Source organism: Porites lutea, chromosome 6 (genome assembly GCF_958299795.1).
Source record: "Porites lutea chromosome 6, jaPorLute2.1, whole genome shotgun sequence".
NCBI lineage: Eukaryota > Metazoa > Cnidaria > Anthozoa > Scleractinia > Poritidae > Porites > Porites lutea.
Genome location: NC_133206.1, coordinates 4,083,210 through 4,111,191, shown reverse-complemented (window position 1 = coordinate 4,111,191; position 27,982 = coordinate 4,083,210). Strand labels below are relative to the sequence as shown.

The 27,982-nt window shown below is 36.2% G+C and overlaps 1 protein-coding gene across 1 annotated transcript; it reads left to right on the top strand.

Annotated features, from left to right (window-relative positions):
• Window positions 1-50: 50 nt before the first annotated feature.
• On the top strand, window positions 51-27,087 carry LOC140941243 (transmembrane protein 94-like). The gene is made up of 36 exons (XM_073390225.1): window positions 51-411; window positions 1,639-1,698; window positions 2,329-2,567; window positions 3,015-3,151; window positions 3,698-3,876; window positions 5,067-5,154; window positions 5,241-5,337; window positions 5,617-5,722; window positions 5,917-6,003; window positions 6,839-6,955; window positions 7,614-7,730; window positions 8,271-8,541; window positions 8,814-8,881; window positions 9,338-9,403; window positions 10,259-10,377; window positions 11,026-11,122; window positions 11,483-11,588; window positions 12,315-12,417; window positions 13,413-13,491; window positions 13,861-13,949; window positions 14,168-14,225; window positions 14,975-15,063; window positions 15,159-15,216; window positions 15,436-15,519; window positions 15,938-16,160; window positions 16,880-17,004; window positions 17,834-17,933; window positions 18,230-18,338; window positions 19,495-19,643; window positions 20,405-20,505; window positions 21,549-21,788; window positions 22,475-22,626; window positions 23,625-23,722; window positions 24,773-24,866; window positions 25,371-25,538; window positions 26,337-27,087. The coding sequence occupies exons 1-36, from the start codon at window positions 316-318 to the stop codon at window positions 26,407-26,409; spliced, it is 4,242 nt and encodes a 1,413-aa protein (XP_073246326.1). The 5' UTR covers window positions 51-315; the 3' UTR covers window positions 26,410-27,087.
• The last annotated feature ends 895 nt before the right edge of the window (window positions 27,088-27,982 follow it).

The window sequence follows — 27,982 nt, the reverse complement described above, 5'->3', positions numbered from 1 at the left end:
CGTGTCCTGTTTGTCCGCGCCAGAACTCCGGCAGTCTGGGACGAGTTTGTTTGGCGGGGACTTCAACATGGCGACCCCAGGTGGTGAAAGTTGGTCTAAATGCACCATTTTTCTCTAAAGAGACGAGGAATTCGGGCAAAATGAGCCCTTTGATCGGAGAGCCTGCTATATTTTTCTTCCAGGCAAGAATTTGATGCCATATGTGAATCGTTTAATAATATCAAGACTGAAACTGAAGCTTTTTTAAAGAGATGTCATGAAATTGTCAGCTGAATTCTGTTAACAACCACTCATTCATTAGAAGTCGCATAGAAAATGTCTGAAGAAGGAAAAAAGTCACGTTATCCAAATGATTTTTCTGCGGTGTCAGAAGCACGGCGATCATGGAGCTGGCGGAAACGAGAGGGATTGGTAAGGTGAACTTAAATTTCTTTAGTTTTGTATAATCTGACAGTATCGCAGTGCTTGATACATAATCCGTATGCACCAAGCGAAGCAAATGCCTAGATCCCTGTGAGATAAAGCGCCGTTCAAAAGATCTGATTTTCAAGTTTCATCACTATAAACAGTGAGCTTTTCATGCACACATCAGGGGTGGTCATAAACGCAGAACATACATTGAAGTCGGTCTGTATAGACCATGGGTCAATTCAGTCTCTAAAATAAAAGGTCATTCTTCCGAAATGGGAGCTACTGTAAAGGACGATTTAGATAGTACGATTTTTGCTTACGACTATATGTACGAGACTACATGTAGCATGCATCATGACTTGCACATGTGGACAGATCATGTCACGTAAATTAGACCCCCGACAGTCGTACGACACATTGTGGATGTTGTATGTGAAAATGGTGCAGGTGTGGATGGTTGAAAGTCATGGCATATGCTAGTCGCACTGATAGTTGTAAATAAAATCGTACCGTCTAAATCGGCCGTAAGATTTTTGTTAAACGCTCCCTACGTGAAACTCATTACATTAAAACTGCAGAAATGAAATTATTAAGTGGGATTCCCCATGCTAACTATTGGAACATCATAGGTGCACATACCCCCTCTTCAAGCCTTCTGTCAATTTATGCTCAATTTTGAGACTATAGTTTCTTAATTTGTAAGGCCAAAATAAAATTCAGAGATGCCAAAAAAAACAGAAAAAGCCAGTGTAACAGGCACTCGTGGAGAACCGAGGAACTTTTTTCTGTATGCAACAAGAATAGACCCTTTCACGGTTTTTTCAACTATTGACATAGACAAGTTGGGAAATCTGTCAACACCACAGGAAAGAGCGCCTTAATATTAATAAAATTGCCAAATTTGAAAGTGATACATCTTTCAGATGTTTGTATGACATTTACCCCCCACCATACAAACATCTGTAAAATTTGGTGACTTTGAGGAGTGACATCTTTGTTAGTTTTCAACAAATCACTTTCAAACTTTGTAATTTTACTATTATTTAAGGTGCTCTTTCCAGTTGTATCGACGGATTTTCCCTAACTTGTCTATTTCAAAAGTTGAAAAAAACTGTAGAAGAGTCTTTTTCTACAGTCATGTATTCTTTCACTGTTGCCAAGATGGCATGGCACCCTTGTTTCAAAGTTTGCCTTTGCATCAATCTTTTGGTTATTTGATATAATTAGGGAGAGAGTGAAGGTGAAATTAATATGGAAACCCTGGAAATTCTTTGTGAAGCACAGGAAGTAAGTGTTTTGCTATTTTGATTTACATTATTTTCTTTTTATTTTGTAAATGTTAACTTTAAATTTTAATGGAGAAATTCAGAACGATGTTCACAGCAAAGAGCAAACACCAACTTGTACCACATGATCAAATTTTCCTTTTCTGTTCATTATATCTACACAAAAATATTTTTTATTACTCCATGTAGTCTCACACCACTTTCATCCAAAATAATTATTTTGAACTGTTTTTATCCGCTTATTTCCTTATTTGAGGAATTGTCAACATGAATCTGAAGTTTGCCATTTGCCATGATCTTGAATGATCATGAATAACTAGGGCTAAGAAACAAAGGAACTAGAGAATCAACCTGGTTTGACACCATTTTAACCTGAATGTCATTTTGACCTACAGCATTAGAGAGAGTTTTGTGTTCAAATCTCAAAGTCAAGTTTACAAGCTCAGTGAGATTACAAGCTTATGATGCATCACAGAGATGGGACTACAACTAGTCTACTCTTTTACATGTACTTAGGGATAGTAGAGCAAGCAACATTAGAGAAAAAAATTGCCACCTGCAAAGTGTTTTATGTATTGCAAAGTTACGTTACATGATCTCATTACATTATGTGATCTCATCATTACATTAGAAAAGAGACGATGAATCAGTTGGCCTCAGTTCTCAGGAAGCGTTGAAGAGACTTTTTGATGCCATCAAAGATGAACTATCAACATACATGGAGGCTAACAGCTGTACATGGAGGGAAGATTTGTGGAACACCTTGAGTCATAATCATCACCTGCCAATCAGCTTTATCAGCCTTGGCTTCCTTATTCTTGAGGTCTTGGTGATGGTTTTGTCGTATGCCCTGGCTGGCTCAACAAGAAAGTATGTGACAAATTTTCTTAGTCTTAAAATCAATCTTATGTTGTTGTGGTCCCTTCTACAAGCACACTATAGCTGTTGACAATGGTCTTAAGTGAGCACATTATGTCAGAGACAGGCTGCTTAATCATTTGTTGGTCATGTGAGTTAACAATATTTTATTTAAAAAGGAAAGAACGGTATCATGAGGAAATGCAAATGTTGAGTTAATGTGATGGGACAGTTTCTTTTCTATGATTTTCAAAATTAAAAGCTTTAGTCTCAGGACTAGCAAAGCTTGCAGGAGATGTATTTCTACGGGCAAAATGTCCTTGTGATAATGGAACCCAGTTTATGGAGGGTACTTAATTGAATCACAATAGTGAATTTCTTATTTTCTCAATTTCAGTCAGAAGTATAAGTATTCAGTTTGTAGGAGTCTTGTAGAACTTCGATTTTATAATGTTGCAGTTCCAGCCTTCCATTAGTTGAAGGGATGATTGTTTTGTTGCTTACATCTGTGAACCTGGCCTTGTGTGTGAGAGAGGAAAGACTGAGGAGGACTGAGATGGCAAGGAGTGTCCAGGACCTTCTTGATAATTATGATGGTGAGCAACAGTAAAGCAACCTGGAGATTTGTAGTTGTCACTTATAGGTCAGGGCAGGAAAAAAAAAAATAATTAAATCCACTTGCAAGGGGTGGGGGGGGGGGGGGGGGAAGGTGCAAGTAAATTTCAGTTTTCACTTGCCCTCACTTAACTATTTGTTGCCCAGAGGGAACACAATGCTGTACTGTCTATAATAAGCTGGAAATTTTAAAAAAGTGTATGAGATTACTGATACCAAAATGAACCAAACGATCTCCATAATTCCTCATAAGATACTCAGCCTCATTCATTAATTGTTAATTATACTTTACTGTGACCATTCAAATAAAAAATGCTATGTCATACTTTCCTGTGGATATGATTCCCATGTAATACTGTGTAATCTAACTGACAAATAAAAACAAGCAACAACAACACCAACATAACAATGCTTCTACTAAACAGTCCATTGCTCAAGTTTCTAAATTCAGTCATTAAAATGATATATAACCATTACAATATGATAAATAATAGTTGGCTGTAATTTAACATTGTTGTCCTTGATAGACTGTTGCAGTTGGATGCCATCAGATTACGTTGACCCTTGCACTCCTCCTTCACCATCCATCTCACTGGTGCATGCCTATAGAGACCAGGAACTCGTCAGTGTACCATGTAACCTGCTCGTCCAGGGAGATGTTGTGGTTCTAGGACCTGGGCACTCGGCCCCTGCACAGGTTCAACAGGTTAATAAAAGAGATTCTTCATTAGTTGTGATATGACATTGGTTGGGGCCTGAAATAAAGCAAGAAAATTACTTGGTTGCATGTGAGTGTGGACTCGAGACAAAAAACATCTTCTAAAAGGGTGCCAGACATGGTGTGGTTTGCTGCTAAACATTTGAATTTTAACAGCCGTTAAAGCAAACAGTCACAGTAAAGGTTTAAGTTGTGTAAAAACATGTTTTTGGTCATCAAGTTCTGCTTATCTTTTATTTTTCTCAATAGTCAACTTTCACGAATTTCTTGCTTTGAAACAGCACAACTGCTTTCAGGAATTATTTTTTGGAGTTTTACGACTCCAAATATTTTTCTTAATTTCTAAAATAATCTTGTGATGAACATTTTTGTTGAGCAAAAGCAAGTCAATTTGACAAAGAGCAATCTGTTATATATTTGGTTTTTCTTCAAATAACAGAAGCCTTTACAGTTCACTAGGTATAGGTGTTATATCTTGGTGTTGATCCTGTTGTTCTTTTGAGCAGTGATCCCAAGTTAAGCAATGTCATTTTGTTTTGAATTGTCAACAGTTAAACAAGATTGTTTGATGGTTTGAGGCTTTGCATGCAGCTGGCATGGGTTCCTTGAATATTCCTTAAGTATTTCCAGTAGTCCTTGTGCCTGGCCCAGTCGCCTTTCATTGCGTTGTCTTATCCCCAAAAGTGACAAACTTAAAAGTTGAGTAGCCTGTAGGGGTTGGGTTTATGTTGTCCACCTACATCCCACAGAGTTTTTTGAGTTACAGACCTGCGGTGTTTTGCTGTTATTTTGTGGAGGAGGAGGAAGTTTGGCCCATTTAAAGTAAACTGGAAATCCAGAAAATTTTTGCAAATATTTCTGTTTGATATCTATGTCAGACTGTGATCCCTGCATCATCAAACTAAGTTAAGTTTTTGGTTTAATCGGACTGATGATACAAATAACAAAAGACATTAGTCAAGTATACATGCGTGCAGTTTGAGGCAAAAAATTCTTAAAATAATATTGATGAACTTTTCATGTTGTTGATGCAAGGTATTCAACTTAGCTCATAAAAACTTCAGCATCTAAATCTTGCCTAAGATATAGTGTACTTTGATTAAAGTTCAGGCTTTACTACCCAGCACAGCCTGTACACTTCCAATTCAGTCCTTTATTAATTAATCTTTTGTCCATAGCTCTTCTCTGAATTATCAAACAAAGGCTCCCCCCTGGTTCTTGAAGAAGGTCAAGTGTTCTACCCAATCGTCACTCAAAACCCTTCTGGTATGTTCACATGCAAAGACTTGTCATTTTATTTCAAGCTGATGAGTTTGTGATTTATTTTACAACTGTGGCTATTTTTTTGGCAGATGGCTCCAAAATAACAGGTACCGGTATACAGTCTTCACAACCTCACCAACGAGAAAAGTTCCTTGTCACAGTAACACCATTTAAAGTCAGTTTAAGGTAGATATTTCACAGCCCAGTGCTATTTGATATGTTGTCATTCTTAAAAAAGTTAAAGCTATTGTAGTGAGGTTTAAAGTCATTTTTTTTCCTCATTTTATTCATTATACTTGGAGTTAGAGTTCTTGTATGTAGTTGAAGATGTTTAATTTCCTATGTCATGTTTTATTCTGAAACTTTGTGTAATAAATATTCCCTATCTATCACTTGGAAGGTGGTGGAAGGACGCAGTAATGATATCATAATTTATGCTAGCTATCACTTTAATCTTTTACACAGGAGAATTCTCAATCAGTCTTTGAAAAGACCAGTGAGCATAGTAGGAAACGAAATGCATTATATTACTAGCACTATTGTAGACAAGAGACTCCTGCCTGTTATTTTGGTGAGTATATAATTTTCTGAATTTGTTTATTAATGACATTAGTTTTTGTATTATTGAAAAATAATGTCTAAAAAATATGTTTGAAGTATTTTGAATATTAAAATGTGGTTGAATTGAGGCAAATTTTGTCAGTTTGCTTACATATTGTATTGAGATTTGCATAATTGCATAATTTATTGTTTCCTTTTCTGAAGGTGTTATCCTTGATTGTAAATATTCTCAGAATATTTCTTCTTGCAAATGACTCAGGACACTGGAGTGAGTTGGTTCTTTTACTTCAGGTAATAAATTATTTGTTACAGCTAGTGTATATTTTATGAATATTTTATTAATTTTAATTACTAAGAGTTCTTACATTGTTTTTTTGTAGTTTCTTTCTCAATAGTAATTCTTCCTGTACATATTCATGGTTTTTTAATGGATTATATTGTGATCAAAGTTACTGCGCTTTTCACAAACATGCGAATTGTGAAGTTCAAAAGCCAACTGAGAATTGCGTTTTTTGCTGCCGTCAATCATCTTAGCGGACCTCTTAGGAAACAAAACTTTACTTTAACGGGTTCAAATGGTCATGGTTTGTGATTTGTGATTGGTGGATTTCGATCCGTTTTGTGTGTTTCTGTGTTTCAGGGTTCGTTGCTTGTGATCGTAATTATGATTGACGGCAGCGAAAAACGTGACGTTTGAACTTAAGAATTCGCATGTTTGTGAAAAGCGCAGTAAGTCAAACGTTGTCATTCAGACACCAAAGAGTCAGAAAAAAGAACTTCCTGTTATCTGATCTACTCAAAGGTGTCAGGATGTTATATTATTTCTTAACTATCTCTACATGACCTCTATCTGAGGCACATGTATCTGCATCAGAATTGTGGGCAAATAATTATACTCTGCTGTGGGTGGCCTGTTCTAGGTATTCAGATGGTGTGAAGCGAGTTAAAATGGCAAAGGCAAAAGGAAAATGAGAGTGAAAAAACAAGGGTCTCCTCTCTCTTTTTTTTTTCTCTCTCTCTCTCTCTTCAATTTTTCATCTGTGCCCCACCATCTGAACGCCTGGAATAGGACATGCTGTAGATTAGTTAAGGTTCATTTGTATGAAAACTATGTGTGATTTTTCAGGGTTATGCTGTCTTGCCACTCCTACCCATTTCTTTTCCCACTGTATGGATTGCCCTCAATCTTTATGGAGCAGCAAAAGTTAAAGTTCTGTTTCAATTTCTTAAAGAAAAAGGAAAGGTGAGCACTCAACAAATTTTAAACAGTCTAATTGTTTTGTGGAAAATAATAGGAAAAGTGACGTAAAGATAACCAGTATACCTCATTAGGTGACATTAGGGTCATAATAGATTGTAAAAGCAAAAGAGACTGTAGAGAAACCAAAGTAATGGTGTGACCGAGATGGTATCAGGAGGAATCATTAAGACAATATTAAGTGTATAATGCAGGGTTTTAATTAAGAATTCTAGTAGCAGGAGAAAGGCGTAACATTACAGGAGAATATTGTGAAAGTGGCTCCATGTCTGAAGAATAAATATTCATAGGCTAAGTCCCTACGGCAACCACATTCATCTTTGGTCACTGGAAAAAGGGTTTTCCGGGGCAAGCAGTATAAATTAATGTTAGTTCACCTTGGCAACCAGCATCATGTTCGCAACGCAGCAAAGATCATGTGAAGTCACCAAGGCAACAAGTGTCATTTCAAGTCACCAAGGCAACAAGAGTCATGTGAAGTCACTAAGGCAAAATGAGTCATATGAAATCAACAATTAAGATAACAAGAGCCATGTGAAGTCACCAAAGCAACAAGATCAGTAAGAGTGATGAGAGGTCAACAAGATTACAAGAGTCGTGTGAAGTAAAGTGTCATGTGAAGTTACCAACTTTTGTTTTTCAGCCAGCAAATGAGGTAACTGTACAAGAAGTATTGAAATGTGCTTTGAAAATATTCCTGGGAGATCCTTCAAGTCTACCAAGAACAGCAAATCTTTTAGAAATTCTAGGAAGCGTTACAGTGAGTTACACATTTTTTTAAAAAATATATACTGGTTGTTTTGTGCATAGCCGTTGATTAATGTATTATGGCCTTCAAAGACATTTTATATTTTGGCATTTTTAGCATTGTCAGTGCTTAATCCTAATCACTATTGTCAGAACCCAGACCTAACTCATCTTTCTTGACTCATGACTCATTTGACTCTAATGGCTTTCTCCCAATTTACTAACATTTATAAAAGGACATTTTTATCTTTATAAATAAAGTGATCATAGGTCTTTTTGTAGTGGCTAGCATTACTTAAGACTCCGTACAAACATATCAATGTAATATGGCTTACTGCATTACTATATAACAGGCCCAAATTGTTCAAATGGTGGATAGCGCTATCCACCATATAAATCTCTATCCAGCTGATAGTGCATTGGTTTCCCTAATTCTTATCCATTGGATAGAGATCTACCCGATGGGTAGTGCTACCTAACCTAGGGTAAATCAAAACTGAAATCAAATTTGACCTGTAAAATATATATATTTTTTTTCACTTTCTACTTGAAGGTGTGGTGTTGTGTGGACAAAGAAGGGATATTGTCACTGCCAAATCCTTGTGCAGAAAAAGTGTTCTTTCTAAAAAGTCGCAAACACAAGTTAAAAGAGGAGTTGGCAGGTAAACCAAAGAGTAGAAAAGAAAGCACCTGCACATGGACAAGTGAAGTAAGTAGACAGTCATCAAGCCAGGATGGACAAGAATCTTCTGATAATGATGACGAGGATGATGATGGTTATGGCGATGATGATGACATTTATGTCAGTGATTCTGAAACCACTGGTAAGTGTATATTGATCAGTTCAGTTACTTTTCTGTCTTTGTCCTTTTTGTTTGTTTTGTGAAAATAATCTCAAACATGCAGTGAACACCTTTAATACAAAGCTGGTACAGTTATATACAAAAAAGGCTCTATTTAATTGAGCAACCTGAAAAAAGTCTGGTTTAAATGGGCTTAACTTTTTTCACATTAAACTTACAGGGAATTTGTAAGATATATTAAATACATGCAGTCTAAAGAAATGTTATTTTTCTTTATTTTGTGTGAATTTCAGGCAACAACTGGAATGATTATTATTTTAAAGGTCACAGAGAAGTGCTCAACTTGTCTTCTGATCCTGAGGTATTTTCATTTGTAGTGTTGTTATAATATTTTAAAACCACTTTGATGGGCATGTGGAGTTTGATTGCTGGATGTATTTAGTTCTGTGTACACTGTGAAAGTAATGGTATGTTCATTTTTCTTAGTTTGAAAGGCTGAACGTTTAACTGTCTATAAAAGTCTACAAAGCAGCGGTGATCTAATCTCATAATTGTAGAGGTCTTAGCCTTAATTGTAGACTTGATTACCAGCTGTTTTGTGTACCGACATTCCTTCATGCACTGTTTGAAGGAGGTTGCCTCAAGCAGCTGCAATATTATTGAAACCTACTGTAGCATGGAAAAAGATTAACAAAACTATATTTATTAGATAATGACTTTGTTATTTGTTAAACTCAAGTTCATTCCATCCCTTTTTACCCTATTTCCACTTTAAGACTTTTGATTATATTCAGTACTTTTTTGCACTGAATTCTAGAGTCAATTTGGACTGAGGTTTGATGATGTCAGATGGGAGAATCATATCAGCTCTCTTAAACCACTGGTGAGGATTTACTGACAAAAATTTTCATCACTTAGTTGTGTGAATATACAATATTATTTATGTAGTCTGTCAGTAGTGTCACACCGTGAGGGGCAATCCTAAATGCATGTTATCTTTCAACACTGAAACAGCAAAATGACTAACAATGCATTTGATTGATAGTATTCTGGAATAAGAATATGCAAAAGTTTTATATAAACCTCTTCTACTGTGAGGGGGGTGGTGGTTGGGGGGGGGGGCTAGTTGAAATGACAACAGGGTTAGCTACAGCTTGCCTGAATGGCAAGCTGTAAAACTGACTTTCTTTGCACCCTGATCAGAATATTCTATTTCAAGCAAATTTGTAGATTTTGGAATACAATGAAAGCCCAATCAAGTGATTTAACATTCTAGAGTTTATTCCATTTAGTGCTATTCCAGAATGCTGTCAACCGAACATGCTCTATTAATCTAAGAGACTGGCATAGGACAACTTCAATGTACTGTTTTCTGGCCTAGGGACATCACTGTTATGTCTTCTATAACAACAATTAATTTGCATGACAAACCTGTAACCTGTGCAAGATGTGTAAGAACTTTGTTAGTGTGGTTATGCAACACTGTCAGGGGTGTCCAGGTGTACGTAGGAGGGAAATAATGTTGCTGATGTTCATGTATCAAAGACAAAGTGTCTCAAATGTTTTGACCAGGATTGTTATTACACAGACAAAATCTTACAAATCAGAGTGACTAATTTTTGTAAAATTATTATAAGGGACAAAACAAATGGCTGTATAGACTGAAAGTTATATGTGTTTCTTACTGTAACCAGACGATCTTGTTGATTTAGTTGATAAGAAGTTTTTTTGTCTCCAGGGCCTAAACATTCTCCTTAACTCCTGCTGTAAGTGTCCTGTACGATGTCTCCGGTTTGCAGATCACACTGGTCTGTTGTCTCTTTCCTACAATCCAGTTCCCTTGCCTTTTTATAGAAGGTACCAGCGCTTTTATATTTTATTGGGTCCTCTGTAACAGCTCGCAAGAAAATAATTTGTCATTTAACTGAAGGGTAAAATAAGTATTTGTAATCAAATGGTGACGAGTGAAATTATGGAATAATTTCTCGTGTTTTTGTCATCAGAATTTGGACAAAACACAAGTATAATATTCCCTAATTTCACGAGTGTACTTTTTGATTACCTATTTTAATAGGTAAAATTTTCCCAAGTGTGGGTTTTTTATTAATTATTGTGTTTATTGTATTGACAATTTCACAAACTGAAAAGTTAGGAGAATAATTTTTGCTAAAGTTCACAGCTATCTGAATTTTTCTGCAAAATACTTGTTAGAATCCTTCCTCATGTGCTCTCTAGCCCGCATGCTGACATCTCCTATTTTCCTTGCTTTCTCTGTGTTTAGGTTTTTAGTGTCTTTTAATGCCCCAGCATCTTCATTCACAACATTTTAAAACCTTGACTCCCTCTTGGCACTGTACGTTGCCACAGCAGATTTTTAATTTCACATGTGAAGTTATAAGTTAATGCTGAACTTTTGCGCGAAGGTTAAGGAGTAGTTTGTCACCTATGATATTAAATTGATAAAGCAGTCACTAATGTTGGATTTGATGGTACTGGATATTTCAGGTGTTTGTGTCTGCTTGGCAAGGAGATAGGTTTTATGGAGCGTGCTCTTGATCTCTTTATAAAGCAGAAGTACATTTTTGCAGTTCAGTCGCCAGTGGTAAGTTGTTAGTCATCTGTATAACTAAACACCAGATTTGCTTACAGTATTTTTTGTCAGTTTCAAGTCCTACATCGGCTTAATATTATTTCATTTTTGCATTATCTGTATCAATTTTATAGGTAAACTATCATATATAGACTTTTGGGAATAATATACTAAAGGACAAAAAAATTGTTGTGTTTTTGCCATAAATAATATTTTGTCTAAATAGTATTAATTCAAAAAATAAAGTTTTGAAAACTTCAAACTATAGTATTACATTCTGCACTTCTACTTTTACCAGGTAATCGGGAAGAAGAAATGATAACTTCCATTGAGGACTTGTGTGGCTGCTTACTGGTTTCTTCTTCTTTTCAGAATTCCACTTTCAGATTTCCCATCCATTCCCATTCATTTTTATCTGTATCAAAAGAGAAGCCCATACCAAACATGATCTGTCTCGTTACTAAGGAAAAACGAACAGGTATGTCACATTACCTTGAATACTGATGGTTTTTCTTTAATAATAAATAATAACCAGTACTCAAAGCTCCTACAACACGTACATTGTTCAAGGCATTTTTGGAGGAATCAAAGCATCATCCCAGCTGGTTTCAAAATAATTTCAGAATAATTTAAAGAATATTGTATTCTTTTTTACATTTTTCCAGGCCTAAAGATGTAATTTATCATCTGTATTAACACCAAAGCAAATTTCTCATGGGAGTCCGAGAAAGTGAATGTCAAATTTCACAAGAATTGTGAAAACACAGGTAAAGTTGTGAAAATTTCATGCGAAAGATGTAATTTTGTGAACTTTGACGTTCATTTTCTAGGGCTCCCATAAGAAATTTTCTTTGGTATTATTACAGATGACTAATTACATATTTAGCCCTTGAAAAATGTAAAAAGGAATGCAATATGCTTTAAATTATTCTGGTACAAGGTTTTTGTCCACTAAAATTTGCTGGCAGATTCCGTCTTAAAGTGTTGAGGCAAGTAAATTCCCACGTTCTCCCCTCCCTCCTTCCCCCATCTCCTTCTCACTCTTTCTTACTTTAAGGGGGCGGGATGGGGGGGGGGGGGGGGTGGGCGAGAAGAGAGGCCCAGGGAAAAAAGTTGTTGGTTGAGTCCTTTCTAAAATCCGTAAATCATGTTTTGATGGGTAATTTTTTGAGAAAAATCTATGCATCTTTAATCTGCTTTGTAGGTTCTCTTCAACTTCTCACTCAAGGATCAGCAGATGTTGTTCTTGAAGCATGTACAGATTATTGGGACGGTAAAAGTCTGTGTCCTGTAACAGCATCTGAGAGGTACGTTTACATAAGAACTTAATAATGGTCAGGTTATTCAGTTCATTAGATAGTTATTCTCTAAGCTGTTAGTAATGCTATGTTTACCCTAACTGTAAAGTTATTGCAAGCTGGGATGATGGCAATGACAACAGCTCTGTGCAAAATGAGACAGAGGGAATGCTTTCTGTTCAATAAAAATTCCAGTTTGAAATTTTGGAAACTCCACATGCCCAATGAAATGGTAAATTCCAGATGCACTGACCAGAACCCAAGCCACAGCACATCTGGGTATTGTTCTTGTAAGCAGGATGCAAAATAGCAGTACTGGGAACAACAATTTTGTCAAATAGAAAGGGACATTGCGGTCCGACCGACTGAAATGAGTGGACCGGTCAAAGTGGACCACCTTCAAAGGTGGTCTCAAATATTCCGGTCGGACAGAACCGAAATCAGTATGTTTCATTTGATTTCTCACTAAAATTTCCCGAATTTTGGGGGCTGAATAGAAAGCTCCCAGTATCTCACATTCCTGGTATTGATCTCAATATGCAGGGGACTATTAATTTTTACATCTCCATCACCTTTAAGCTTCAATACTGTAAAATTCTGAAATTAAGCCCCTCCATAGCCCCTCCAAATACAAGCCCCCCAAACCATTAACGCAAAAAAACCCCCATTAAATCGCCCCTCCAAATATAAGGCTGCCTGGGGGCTTGTACTTGGAAAATTGCCCTCAAATAGTCCCTCAAATACAAAGTAAAACAAAGCAAAAACGGTAAATTTACTTCCAACTATAAGGCTAGCTCAATCAGTTTTGAAACACAAATTTCCCTCTGTAGATAAGCTCCTCCGAATATAAGTCCCTCCAAAAATAAGCCCCTCAAAAAGGGCCTTTGAAAAATATAAGCCCCGGGGCTTATTTTCGGAATTTTATGGTATGTTCTTAAATTCAGTAAGAATAATTTTTCCCTTAGTCTGTAGGTTAAGTTAATTCACTTCTCATTCATTTTTAGAAAGAAAGTATTGGACTTTTATCAGAGGAATAGCATGTCAGCAAACTGTGTGGCATTTGCTTATCGTCCTGTCAGTCAGGTAATAAACTTTTAGCTTTGTCATGTGATTAACTGGGGTCAGGGCTAAAAATAACTTGTCAGTGAATTACTATCATAATGGCTATCGCATTTTCTTGTCATAATGATGCTGGTTCATGCACATGCACTACTTGTAGGGAGAAAATCTCGTTCTCATAATCATCCTCATCTTAGAATCTCAAGGTCTCTATTACTTACATGTAAACTGAGTAATAATAAATCTTACGTTGGAACGTCTACTTCTATTTGCATTTAAATTGTCATGTTTTGGCATCATACCTTGACTGAAAACAACAAAGGTGGTTACATCGATGTTTTGTTATATGATAATCTTGTTTTTTCTCCAAAATTTCCTTATTTGTTCTGACAGATACCAGATGAAAACAGCAGTGATGTGTACTTAGAGCTGCCATCTACAACTCGATGGTTATCGTTTAGTGATAATGATGATATAGAAAGGTGCAAATGATTTTTATTAAAGTCACTCTCAATGTGTTTGTGTATTGTGTGACAATATTAAGACTAGCTGGTCGCATATGGGCCTTCTTGCATTGAAAATTTTGAGAAGTCAAAAGAACTTTTAATTATTCCTTGGATATTCAATAATTTTTTTGTTGATAACCATTCAGTTTGAAGCTGAAGTCAGTATGTTGATCCGTTGATTGTTTCTTTATCAGTGCATCTGAAGTCTCAGAAGAAGAAGCTGAAGATAAATTTGATGAGACCACTGTTTTTGTAAGTATATAATAATGTCATTTGCACAATGTTTTCTAGTTTATTCTCTATGAATGGCAAAGCCTTATCGCTTTCTTAGAAAATTGTTTAGTAAGTTGAACCATATTTTTTCTCATAAAAAAGCAAACAAACAAATTAAACAAGTCAGCATCAGTAACAGTTTTTCAACATGTTCATACTTTCCTACTGTAAGTTAACAATTTAACAAAGTGTACGTGCATGGTCACAATCCTTCATATTGTTAAGAAAACATGATTTTATAAAAAAAAGCCAGTGGAGTTTGAACCAGCCCAGTTTTAGAGAGTTTGAAAAACCCTTTGAAAATCATAACTTTCAGATTTCATCCAACTCATCAAGCTATTAATGCAAACAGTTGTTGTAGATTTTAGTGGACAGAATATATCTGTATTTTGTAACCATCAGTCTTTTGCAAATCTTTTGATGGGAATTAACAGCTCAGTGCACACAGCTGAAGATGGCTGTGACCAATTGAAAAAATCAAACAACTTTTAATGCTCTTATGCTGCTTAACTTCTTCTTTGTTTAAAAATAATGTTTCAATATTTCTAAATTATAGTTTCAACATTCAAATTTATCAAACAATTGCTTTAACCAGTTTGATAAGTTAATTTCTTTGTGTCTTGACTGTCTGTCATAAAATCATAATTAAATGACAGATCTTATTACATCTTCAATGGTGTTTTGTTAGAGAACTTATCAATAAATGATGTCTTTGTGCTTGGTGACAGACAATGCCTTCTGAACTGAATGCAGAAGAATCAGCAGCATCCCTCTTAGACAGAGTGAATGTTGTGGAGAATGCAGAGGAATATCAGAGGTATTTAGTTTAAATCATTTTTTTTTAATCATTGGTCTTCTAACATGTATTTGCCCAAATTTATTTCAAGTAATTCACATTTTTTGCTTTTGTAGCATTCTTGGTGGACAAATCTTCATTGGAGTGGTGACACTACAGTTTAAAGCTAAAAAGGTACAAATGTATTGACGGCTTGAATCATTCAGCCATGTATATGGCTTACAGCAGTAAGAACCATCTTCCTGATTTTAAATAGAATTTTTATGATTGATCTAAGCTCTGTTTTGGTGCAGAGAGCTCAAACTAGGTGAATTAATTCCTACATTTTGAATTCTGAGTTTGGATTATGAAATCTTGTCCCCTTTGGCTTACACTTGAATTTTATTCTTACAGGACATTCTTCCACTCATTGAAGACCTAAATAATGCTGGGATCCGATTTGTTTATTTTTCAGCTGAAAATGAAATGAGAAGTAGGGTAAGGGCCAGACTCTGTTCTGGATTGTGTAGGCATTTGTTCCATTTTGGACTGACAGTAAACCCCTAAACATCGTAAGAGAAACAGTTAGTTTTGTTTCCCAACAATTATTTTAGTGTTTCTGAGGCAGAATGAAGTAAAACATTAAGATTTGATAACTACTTTATTGCACTTTTAATTTATGTATGCAAATTAATGAAAATCTCAGCAAGAATTCAACATTTTATAGGTAAGAGGTAAAAAGGCACCAGTGTTGCCCTCTGACATCATAGATTTTGCAGTATTGTTGACTCTGAGACTTTTGACAGGAAACAGTTCATCATTAGATGCCATGTGACCTCAGAGTAACCAATGCTGACAGCATGCACTGTTGGAGCCAAAATTCCTGTAAAATGACTATGATATAATTCATGTTTAGGTGTTTGCAGAGCGCATGGGCCTGGAAACAGGCTGGAATTGTCACATTTCTTTAAGAGAGGGTGGTCAACTAATTGAGGACCGAGGCAGCAGTGCAACAGTATCAGAAAGAAATGCAGAGAGTCTCTTTGATACTCAAGATGACATAAATGTGGCTGGACAAGAAGGCGATGAAAAACATGTCAGTTGGTGGGGAGTTCGTAGTGATGAATCGCCTGAAAAAGGTATTGTCACTAGCTCTTTAAATGTGCACATCATGTTTCTGTGAATTTTTTTTTAAAATTTAATTTAACTTTCGCGGTCATAAGTTAACCACCTCTTGCAAGTGGTAACCCATTGAAAATGCCAAAATCAGTTTTTTTCAGTCAAAGTGGTGTAATTTTGAAAGTGGGTTCCTCATAGGTGACCAACTGATGTAAGTAACCACTAAATCCTGGCATTTTTGGACAGTAACTTAAAGGAGGTTTTTATTGTACATGTAGTTAGTATTTAATTTCAATATGATTGGTTGTCCAGTATTGGAATCACCTAGTTAAAACAACAGTCTAAGGTACATGTAGAGTAAAGTATTAACAAGGTAATGATGTCTTTCATCAGTGTACTCTGTCAATACAAATTACTTGCTATTTACATCCAATTTAGTAGTTATAGGAAATGCATACACAGATTGTTTAGTTCTCTAAAGCAGCATTGAGCTAAAACAATGTGCTTGGTCAAACAGCAAGGCAAATGCCCTGTGGTTTAACCAACAAAGACAATTACAGTCAAACCTCTCCAGGAGCACCTTGGAGACATGAGGTACAACCGCGAGTCATAGGGAATTGAAGTGGCCAGTGTAGAGAGATTTTAAAACAAGGAAGTGAATATATCTGCTGGGCCTTTAGTATAGACTCGACTGTATTTACCTTAATTTTAATAATAATGTCTCCTTGCTATTGAACAGTTCCTAATAAGGCTGAAGCCACAGAAGAAGTGGATCCCTTACTTGAAAGCCACAGTGATGGAGGTACTCTGTTGAGTAGCAGTCAGATATCAGCACCTGAGGATTACTGGTTCTTTGCAAACAGGGTAATGATACAGTATTCCAAGTAATCAATGTGTACTTGTCTAGTAGATTTGCTATGGCATAGCTCTAGTATGGCTGTTGTAGCTGGGAAGGACTTGGGTGACTATGCAGTCTCCTACCAAAACTCAAACTGGTTATGTTACTCTTTGTATGCAATGTCGCAACTCTTTTTAAACTAAATGGGACTAATTTTGGGTGGATTAATCTCTTCCATCTGTAATAATGAGCTGTCCATAATACTTTAGTGGGTGTACACATACTTAAGTGGGTGTCCATATACTTTAGTGGGTGTCCATATACTTAAGTGAGTGTCTATATACTTTAGTGGGTGTCCATATACTTAAGTGTGTGTCCATTAAACCCGGTTTGACTGTATGTCAAACAAGTCACTTTACCATACCAGAAAACAAGGCTATGGCAGGAAAGCCGTTCTTCAACACTATTTATCATGCTTGAATTTTTGCCAACATTCTGCAAGCAGACACCCACAAAATCACCTAGGGTGTCCACTTAGGAGGACTTAGACTTTACTTTGATTGCTGGTTGAAAGAATTGGGCAAAGGGTTGATCTTGTTATTAATGCTTCTGAACTATCATTGCATTTACTCTTACTACAGTTTCTCTGTGAAAATTGGTGAAATGATCAGTCATTGCACAAGAGATCTCACCATTTTAGGGGTATTAAAAGTTTACTGACCAAAACAACCTTATGATTGCAACTACAAACTCTCTCTAGAGATCTCCTGACTCCACGTCTAATTAAGATTGGCTCTCTTAAAGTTAAGCACGCCATGTACCAACAAAGTATTAATTATCATTTTTTTGTGACAGGCTAAACTTCCTAGAGGGGTGCAAAATATCAGACCTCACCTGGAGAATGTTGATAATGTTCCTCTTCTTGTTCCATTGTTTACTGATTGTTCACCAGCTGGTAAGAATATCATGATTCAGAGTGTAATAAAAAATTATTTGTAAACAATCTCTTTGTCTGTTGAGTAACATAATGATTACAAATAGAGTAATTGTGCTTATTAAAAATAAAATTATTATTATTACACACCATTATTTTTTCAAAAGTACTAGGTAAAAGTAAGGTTGTCATTTGTTGTTGTGGTTATTTTTAAAATCAAATTCTGCTCTCAAGACAAGTTTGACATGGCTACTGAAGAAGGTGTTTAAAGAACTGATTAATTAAATAATATATTGGCCTTTTATATTTTTGGGCAGCTGTTCAAGAGATGATCTCAATAATGCAAGATTATGGAGAAGTTGTTTGTTGTGTTGGAAGTTCATTTAATTCAGTTAACCCTGCTATATTTATCCAAGCAGATCTTAGGTAAGAAGAAGCCAAATTGTTTCAGTTTCACCAAATAATTATTCTTATAAAATTTTTAAGTTTGATTTAACCTCATTTTCATTAAAAGTAGATTTGGTAGCTGCAGAGGGCCTGCAGATTATTTTTCTTTTCAGAAGGGTCATAAATTATTATTCCTTTTTTCATGTCTAACCAGGTCGCTGTCTTAGGCCCTGTTTATATGAAGAAAACCTGTCCTGGGTCCAAAGGTCACATGCACAGTCAATTCTACTTCAGTGAGCATTTATATGAAAAAAAGTTGACCCCTTTGCCTGAGCCAACAGCTCTAGCAGAAGCTCTGATTGTCTAAAACAGTTCTCACGCATGCTCTGATTGTTTTGTCTCGACCGAGGTGACCCGGCTGGGCGAGCCAAATTGTTCACAAGGAGAAAAGTTGGCCAGGCTAGGAGGGTGACCCTTCTAGCAAAGTCAACTTTTTGTTTTCCATGTTACCACATTTTGTTAGGAAATGAATGAAAAGTTGGCCACTCATGATCACCCAGGGTAGCTTGTGTAGGTGGGTGACACTTTTAACCTGGGATCTTTTTCACATATAATAAATTAGGGCCTTAATTGGACAAACCAGATAAAATTGTTGGAAATATATATTAGGTTGACTTTTGATTTCTTTTATTACTTAATTCCACTTTTCAGCTGCAATATGATAGTCTTTATTTTATATGGGCATATTTTCGTAAGTCACTGCCTGACGACTGACTGTTATTTACAGCTCTGTGCAGCATTGTTGGGGCTTTTATTATAAACTAAATAGAATTATGTCACTACATTAGAGCCACTGAGTTATTTGTGTTTATTTCTTCCTAATTGCTTTTTTTTCCTTGGCCCCTGGAAGAGAAATTGCTAAATAATGGTTCCTTGAGAACAATTCACATTCTTTCCTATTCGATTTTAAAAGCCGTGTTAAAAGGATCAAAATATTAATCAAGTATTTGCATGTATGTATGTATGTATTAACTGTGGTTCCTACTATCCTTTGAGGTCTTTACAGGATTTATCTCCAGAAAATCAGCTTATACTGGTAGTGAACATATAAGTACGGCAGTGTAGTTGTTATTGTGGCATTTTTTTTTCTTCAAGTATCATATTAAAAACTATTATTTTTGCATTGGTTTTTCAGTATTGCAGTGGAACCCTTATTCCCGCAGCTCTGTTTAAAAGGTCTGCCCAAAGACTTTAGATCAGGAACTCCTCGACTTGGTCATGAAAGTGCTAGACAAAAAATACATCGAAGCCTAAGCGAAGAACAGTCTACTGAGGAAGAGAATGGTATGAAGTCATATTGATTCATAAACTAATTTGAAAATCAGACTTTTTTTTTTTTTTTTTTTTTTTTTTTTTTTATTATAGAGAAGAAGAAGAAATTTTATTAACAACAATGCTAACTATTAAAATCCTATTTACAATTAATTCGCTTAAAAAAAAAGAAAAAACTATTCATTCAAAAACACTATTTACAATTCCTGTCGAATTAAAAAGCACTTAATTTAGCTTAAAAAAAATTAATGTAACGAAGAAAAATTTTTTCGAATTAAAAACATTTCATTTCAATAATAAAAAAAAACTGTCAACCTCTAAAATTCAAAAGTTTCTTTCAACAATCAGACTTTAGATGTCATATTTCTATCTAAAACTATTTAATTGAATAAAGTTTTGGTGCCTGTTGATCCAATATAACTAGTTAGTTTGTTTATCCAAGATACACTATTATCCTTTAAAAAACAGGCCCTTTTCATCAGATTATACTGCCATTAAAATTATACCTTCCTACTCATTTGTTACTTTAGCAGTAAAAGTTCTCTTTTCTGGGGTGGAGAAAAATAATTTCTAAGTAATTTAAGTGAATGTCAAAATTAGATGTGTGACCTCAAGTACTTTCAAACCGTCAAATATAGGCATTGAAAAACTGCAATCAAGTTGCCTTTTTTTTTTCAAATTACTCTTATTAGTATTATTTTAGATCATGAGTCTCCAATCACCTTTGATTGAAGTAAACAAGCCATTATTGTTTTTATTTATCTTATTTTCAGAGCTGTCGCCACTAGAGTTGAGTGTCTTCCTTAATGCCCTACCTTGCTCATTGGCATTCCACAGAGATGCCAGCTTTGATTTTAAGGTTTTAATCAAAGAGGTCAGTTCCCTTTTATTCTTGCATTTTTTTTTGTTTGATTTTTGTAATACTCTGTAGGTTACCAGACATCTGTGGAAGTTTAAAGCATGAGTGATGGTACTAAGAAATTGGTACATAGGCTAACAAAATAATGATAAAATGTGTCAAAAAGTATGAAAATTGAAGGTCTTTTTTATGGCCATGTACCCCATGAAATGCAGAAACATTGCTGTTGAAAAGACCTCTTAGGCGGCAATTGGTGTCAAAATTGTTAAGACACCGTACTCAAATGAGGTAAGTTCAGAGAATAAAAGAATCCACACCCCTCTCTCCTCCCCTTCATTCAAAGTTGGGGTGTTTGTTGTTTTCTATAGGTAGCTCGAACAGCGGCACAACATTACATGGAGGGGATAGGGGAGAAAAAGCTTTGTTTTCCCCATTTGAAGGCAGTAAAACATCAGAAAGCCCCTTTGGGGTGAAGTGTCTCAACTAATTTTGTTGCCGATTGTAATTTCATATTCTAAGGACACTTGCTAGACAAATCTGAATGAACTGTCAAGCTTAAATGGTGGAAACTTTTTTATTTAGTTATGTATTACTAAAGAATCAACATTGATTGGACTTTCAATATTTTTTCAACATGAAAGTCAAGCTTAGCTTATAATATAGTATGTACAAGACAATGTCTGATATCTGTCTTTCTCAAACTCATTAATAATTCATAAAGAAAATTCAAAGGAAATTAATGTTTAATGAGTGTTTGGATATCAGATGAAAAACTGCTCATTTTTGCATCCTTAATTTCTCCTTCAAAAATGATTTTGTTTGAGAAGAAATATCAAACATTTGACACAGTGTTTCATCACCAGATGAAACACCTCGAAGTTTGTCAAAAATACTCCGCTGCGCGTCGTATTTTCAACTCTCTTCTCAGTGTTTCATGTGGTGATGAAACACTGCGTCTCATGTTTGATATATTACATCAAGCGCACTGTTGTACACTTTTAAGTCTTACCATAAAATAATGTCACTAATTAAAATAAATATTACTGTTTACATTGCAGGCACGTCATCTTTGCTTTGGACTCATGAACTGCTTCTCCTTCATGCTCTCATGTCAGCTGGTACTTTCTGCCGTCATGCTTCTATCATCATTCTTCCTCCTCCCTCCTCCCTTGACAGGGCTCCATATTTTATGGCTGACGTGCCTGACAGTACCCCTGTTGAGTCTGTCTTTGATTGGTTCCTCGGCTGATCAGGATCTTATGACAATGATCACAGGAAAAAATGACAAAAACTTCAAGGTAAATTTGTGCATAGCACATACATGTGAATAAATGGTAAGCTCTCCTGGGGAAATTAGGCCTTCAGAGTGTCTTGCCTAGTTCTTGTACAGGGTCTTCTAGACCTTCTCTGTTGATGTATTTCGGGGACGTATCCAAGACTAATGGGTCAAAAACTTGCTCAGACCACATGACCCAAAATGCACAGACTGTGAAGAATAATGAGGGCTAGAGACTAGGCAACAGAGTGTCCTGGTGAGCTTGCTTGCAGGAATGTTTCCAAACAAACTCGCAGATGGCCTGGTATGTAAAATCTTTAACCTTTTTTGCTTCTGGTACATTTTGTACTGGTAGGAATTTTTTATGTTCTAAGGCAAATTTTCCGTATTAGCAGTGTGCAAAGAAAGTCATTTTTACAGCGTGCCTTTCGGGTACGATTTGATGAGCAGAATTGATTTCACAGTTTTTCTGTAATTTAAATTCCTCAAAAAACTTCACTTGCCCGTTGGGCACGTTAAGAACAGAATTCACTAGCCCGATAGCAAAATCCACTAGCCCTGGTTATTGGACACTACTTTCTTTGCACACTGATCAGCCATCTATTCCACCCTATTTCAATTTAAGTACATGCCTATGTATGATTTTATATGAAGCTCTACTGATTCAGCCAATCAGGAGTGGACAGGTATTTCTTTGTTCCCTTTCAGGATATCACATATAGAGTTTGCATTTTGTTCCTTGTGTGCTTCTTTCCTTCTGTTTGTGTATGCTGCCTGGTTCTTTTTCCACTAAATCTACGTGATATTTGCCGTTCTTTAAACAAGAAATCCAGTGACTGTCATTACCTACTAGGATACAGGTAAGATTAAATCGTGGGCTTTTTTAAAGCATAATTTCAGAAAGCTGGTTTGGTTTCCTTAGGCCCCTTTAGCGTAGCATTCTGTAGCTAGCTAAGCCATATCATCAAGGTTCCTCAGCTTAATCATTAACATAAACATGTGCACCTCTGGTGCAGGAATCCCCCTTGAAAAATTTATGAATGAAAAGAACAAGTGATCTTAAATCTTTGTTTATTTCACCTTATGAAAGGCATTTACACAAGTGTATGTAAGTAGGAGAACAAAGTAGCTGATAAATAAAATAATCATAAAAGACAATAAGTTCATGATCATTTGTGTACAGAGTCCAAAGAAGCAAGAGCTTTCTTGTTGGACACCGTCATGTTCAGGTAATCGGCAGCAGCATAGAGAGGAAATGAATGGGCTCTGAGTCAATAGCCCATGAGGCAGAAGGCCAAATGAGCTATTGACTCAGAGGCCATGAGGGCGAGAGGGATAATTGTTTTAGTAAAATCCAACTAGTTGGTAAAAAATATTGAGGAGAAAAAAATTTTAGCTAGTTAAAGCTAGACTTTTTTGCTGCCAAAAAGCCCGCGCTTTTCACTACTATGGGGCTATAACATATAGCCTAGTAGTAGCTCAACCAATGAGAACGCAGCATTGATAACAGACTACTAGTTGGATTTTACTGATAAATAATATCAGTGATACAACATAAAAGCAAGGCTAAGATCAGATTTGATTGATTAGAAGATAGGACAGCCAGAAACAGGTACTCAAAGACAACAGTGGTAGAGGGTATAATAATTTATACTTAATTCACCAAAAAATACATTAGTTTAGTTTATAGTCACATAGTTTTGCTTGTAAGGTGAGCAGGTGTATGAGATGTTGAAAGTAAGTGCATTAATTTACAGAATGTTTCAAGCGGTATGATGCTCCACCGCCCACTTCCTATCTCATTTATAAATAATTAACATGCAATGAGTAGTGGCAATTGTTTTCATTTAACCTAAAGGAATAGCAGTGAAGTCTGGAATGGTCTGGGGCAGAGTCACATTCAAGCACTGGCTTTAGCTCAAGATATCAACACGTTTTTTCTTGTTCTTCTTTTTGGTAAGTCAAGGTGTAATGCCAAGGCAAGCATTGGTTATTCTTGGTCAAGTCTTTTTTTTTTTTTCAATCGATAAACATACACTTTTTTTCCAAGCCTTAGGTTAGTCATTCGACTGTGAGGATCACATGTACTTTCATTTATTTCAGCAGACGTTCACATTACCAATTTTTTAAATACATGCATATTCGTAAACAACTTGTAATGGGGAATGGGGAGCAAGGGGGGGGGGGGGGGGGGGGGCGGGGGCACAGTGATGAGAGCACTTGTCTTCCACCAACTTGGCTTGGGTTCAAATCGTGGTGTCAACAGCATATGTGGGCTGGGTTTGTTGTTGCTAATCTCTCCTTTACTCTGAGAGATTTTTCTCTGGCTACTCTTTTTTTTCCCTCTCCTCAAAAACCAACACTTCCAAATTCCAATTTAACCGGCTGGAATAGTAGGCAAAGAACCTGGCTATTTGGATATGCTACCTCTGAAAAAATCATTATTTATTATGTGTGAGAACACTAGCCATAAGGTTGTGCTACTGAGTTATTTGTTGACCTCATGACCAAGTGCAGAAACTGCGGCGTGGTTATGGTTGCTTTGGAAACCACAATCATTTTTGAACTAACCTAGGGTGAAATCTCTATTTCAAGCAAACTTTTATCATGGTGTCAATGGAACAAACCTTTGGATCAATCTTGCAATTTTGTCCCTGTTTAAGACCCAATATTTTTCTTACACCCAGATTCTAAATAAAAAAACATTGGATCAGTTAAATGGAACCAGACTTTTCAGTTGAAACTGGACACACTCCCTTTTTCCTTCTTCAGTGGTGGCTGTTTAATAGAAGTTCACCTGTATAACAAATTGGGACTGCTAATGGTGAGGAAGGGCTGGGTATGTAAACCTGTCTGAAGCGGACGTAGAATTTTCAGAGGTTACGGCCAAGACTATTTGTCCTTTGGAAGAAGTTTATTGGAATACAGTAAATTTTTCTAACAGCATAAAGACTACATTGAAAAGTAACAAAATGTAAAACTATGTTGATGTCATTTTTTCTGCAGTACTTATTTCCTCAAGTTATGTGCATCGCCTTCATTTACTCTGGAGAAAATCACCTTTCGTAAATAAGTCTTGGATCTGCACAGTGGCTGTTCTGTAAGTATTAAAACTTTGCTTTTTACCAGGTACAAAGATTTGAAATCAGTGTCCAAAAAATAGTATGAAATGAGATGAGACTTCCTTACTTGTATTGTCAAGTCTCAAATTAATTTTTGGATTGGTGGCCGGACACAATGACCAGCCAAAGAAATTTTGCTTGGTCAAGTCTCATTCTGAATGGTTTAAGTGCTGGTAAAAAGTTAACTAATCCTTGTGTGATTTTCAATTTGCGAAATATGTGTTTTGCAAAGGGACAAAAAACGCTAAGATTTTTAGGTGAGAATTTGGCCGTTTGTTTAAGAATTAGACTGTGTGTGACAGGTCAACATGACCTCTGATTGAAGTTTTTACAGTGTAGCTGGTGTAGTCGCCACTCAGGTCAGACATCGTTCGTTGATTGGCAGTTATTTTGAGCCCTGTATGGTGTATCAAGCGTATTGAAAAAACACATTCAATGTGTTGTGAACTGAACTATCTTGCTCTTTTCCATTTTATGTACAGCTTGACACTCCATGTAATCTACTTTGCATTATCTCAAGTTGGTTGGAGTCAGCATAGATCACCTGTATATAGTATCACTGATGTTCCAGTACCCTCTATCATCATCACCATTCTATGGCCTGTTGTTGCTCTTGCAATTTGTGAACTCTTTAAAAGGAGATATATCAAGTAAGATAACTTCATTTTACCACCTGATAATTGAAGTACATGGTTGTCTGTGACCCACTACTGTTTGCAAGACATGTATTAATTTTAGTGTTGATGTTAACAATTACCCCTTGTTTCCACATGTCACATAGTAGTGATCATTAACTTTAATAGTTAATACAAATGGCGAGTAAATATTTTCGTACCCTCATACGCAGACATTCGTAGGGCTTCATCACTGAGGCAGGAACTCATTACAAAGCCCTAAGAACGTCTGCATGGGAGGCTTATATTATTTTAATTTTTCCATTCTTTGTTGAAAAAGAAAAATTTTCCTTTCGAGTTTAATTCTTTAGCGGTTAAATTGGACTCAGGCATTTGTCATTTTCAACAGTTTTTGAGAAAAAGAAAAAGTTCATCTTCTGATACACCTTTCTGTACAAAAAAAATTATGAACTGTTGTGGTCAATAGTTTTGTTGTAAAAATGTACATAGCTTATCATTACATGTACACAATGTTAGATTTTGTAAGTGGTGTCTCAAAATCCTATGTTGGCCCAGTATACACAGTGATGTTACTTGTCACAAAGAGTAATGATAATCCCTTTGACTCTGAAGGTGACTACGGCACAGGTTGTCGAAACGCCAGTCACTGTCAACAGAAACAGTCCTATTCAGGACTACGTTCACGCGGACAATCATACTCAACCTACTTATGAAAAGACCCCTGGGTTCAAACCTTTCACAGTAATGATAGTGATGGAATATTCAGAAAATCTTCCACTGCAGCAATTTTTAACCCTCATTTTATTATTACAGGGAGTGGATCAGACACCAGAGAAGAGCCAAATTAAAGTTTGGCACCAAATTGGGCATGAATTCTCCATTTTAGTTAAGGAGAAGGACAAGGCAACATCTTTTTAAGTAGAATAGAATGTTCATACCCAGTCACAAATTTTCATTGACATAATTATTTCAGTAGTATGTCTATAAACATGAGTACTAAGTACATGAAGCTCTCGTAAGCAGACACCCTCGGGACGTGAAAAAGGTGTTCATACCTGGAGCTGGCCGCTTACGAGAATGTAAAAATGCAGAGTTTGCATTGGAGTTGAGTAAAACAGGGTTTTGTGAAGGTGGCCATAAGTGGAGTTGTCTGCTTACAGGAGTGTCTATTATGATAGCTTCCACTGTACAACTATTTTCTCTAGGAGACTCTAGGGCTTAGAGAGAGGGGAAGATGCTAAGTCAAATAGGTGCAGTCAGTGGTTCAGAACATCAATAGATCTTTTGTTCATAGTGCCAATCAACGCATGCTAGTTTTGTACGACACAGAAGGGTGGATATTGATGCAAATGTTGGATTTAATGTTGAGCAGTTTGCTCATCCATTTGTCAGAATCTTTTATGTAAATACAGCAGTACAGATCATTTTCTAATGCAATACCAAAAATGCTAATGTGTTATTTTTATTTTGTTATTGATTTTATTTATACATTTCCCAATCTGTAGATAGTAATTTATTGTACAACATGCTTGAAAAGAAATGAATAAACAAATTTTAGTCTGAAGATGATGAAAAATTTAGTTTAAATTAACCAAATACTGTTGTAGTGATAAACTGCCCATTTTCCCCCCTCGCCGACAGCCATTTTTTTCATGACACTTTTTTATCTTTTGAGGATGAATCAAGGCTTGTCAAAATGTAACAACTAGCAGTCTATAGTAGAATGAACAAAAGCTTGAATCTCTGTCTCTGTTTGACATAGTAGCCTGCCAAGTTGGCAGGATCAGAGTGAGTTGGTGATTTTCAGTGGTGGAGCTAATGAATTTAGCCAGCAGAAGGCCACAAGGCATCTGAATTTTTTTGTTTCCATTTTTCTTGTGGCTTTAGAGCTCAAACAATAACAAAAGGACCTGCGGAAAAAGGCAGTTGCATGTGATATACTGTAAAATTCCGAAAATAAGTCCCGGGGCTTATATTTTTCAAAGGCCATTTTGAGGGGCTTATATTCGGAGGGGCTTATCTACGGAGGGAAATTTGCGTTTCAAAATCGATTGGGCTAGCCTTATGGTTGGAAGTAAATTTACCATATTTGCTTTGTTTTTCTTTGTATTTGAGGGCAATTTTCCAATTACAAGCCCCCAGGGGCTTATATTTGGAGGGGCGATTTAATGGAGGTTTTTTTACGTTACCGGTTTGGGGGGCTTATATTTGGAGGGGCTTATACATGGAGGGGCCTTTTTTTCGGAATTTTATGGTATCCCACCAGCTATGCAGCTACAGTCAAACCTCTTTAATATGGACACCAAAGGGATAGAACCAAGTGTTTGCTTTACAGAGGTGTCCATATTAATAGAGGTAGGAATGTATGATCTTTGGCATTTCAAGGACCAAACAAACTGTCCATAATAGAGAGGTGTCCGTAAGGAGAGGTTAGACTGTAGTGACATAGCTGTTGGTAC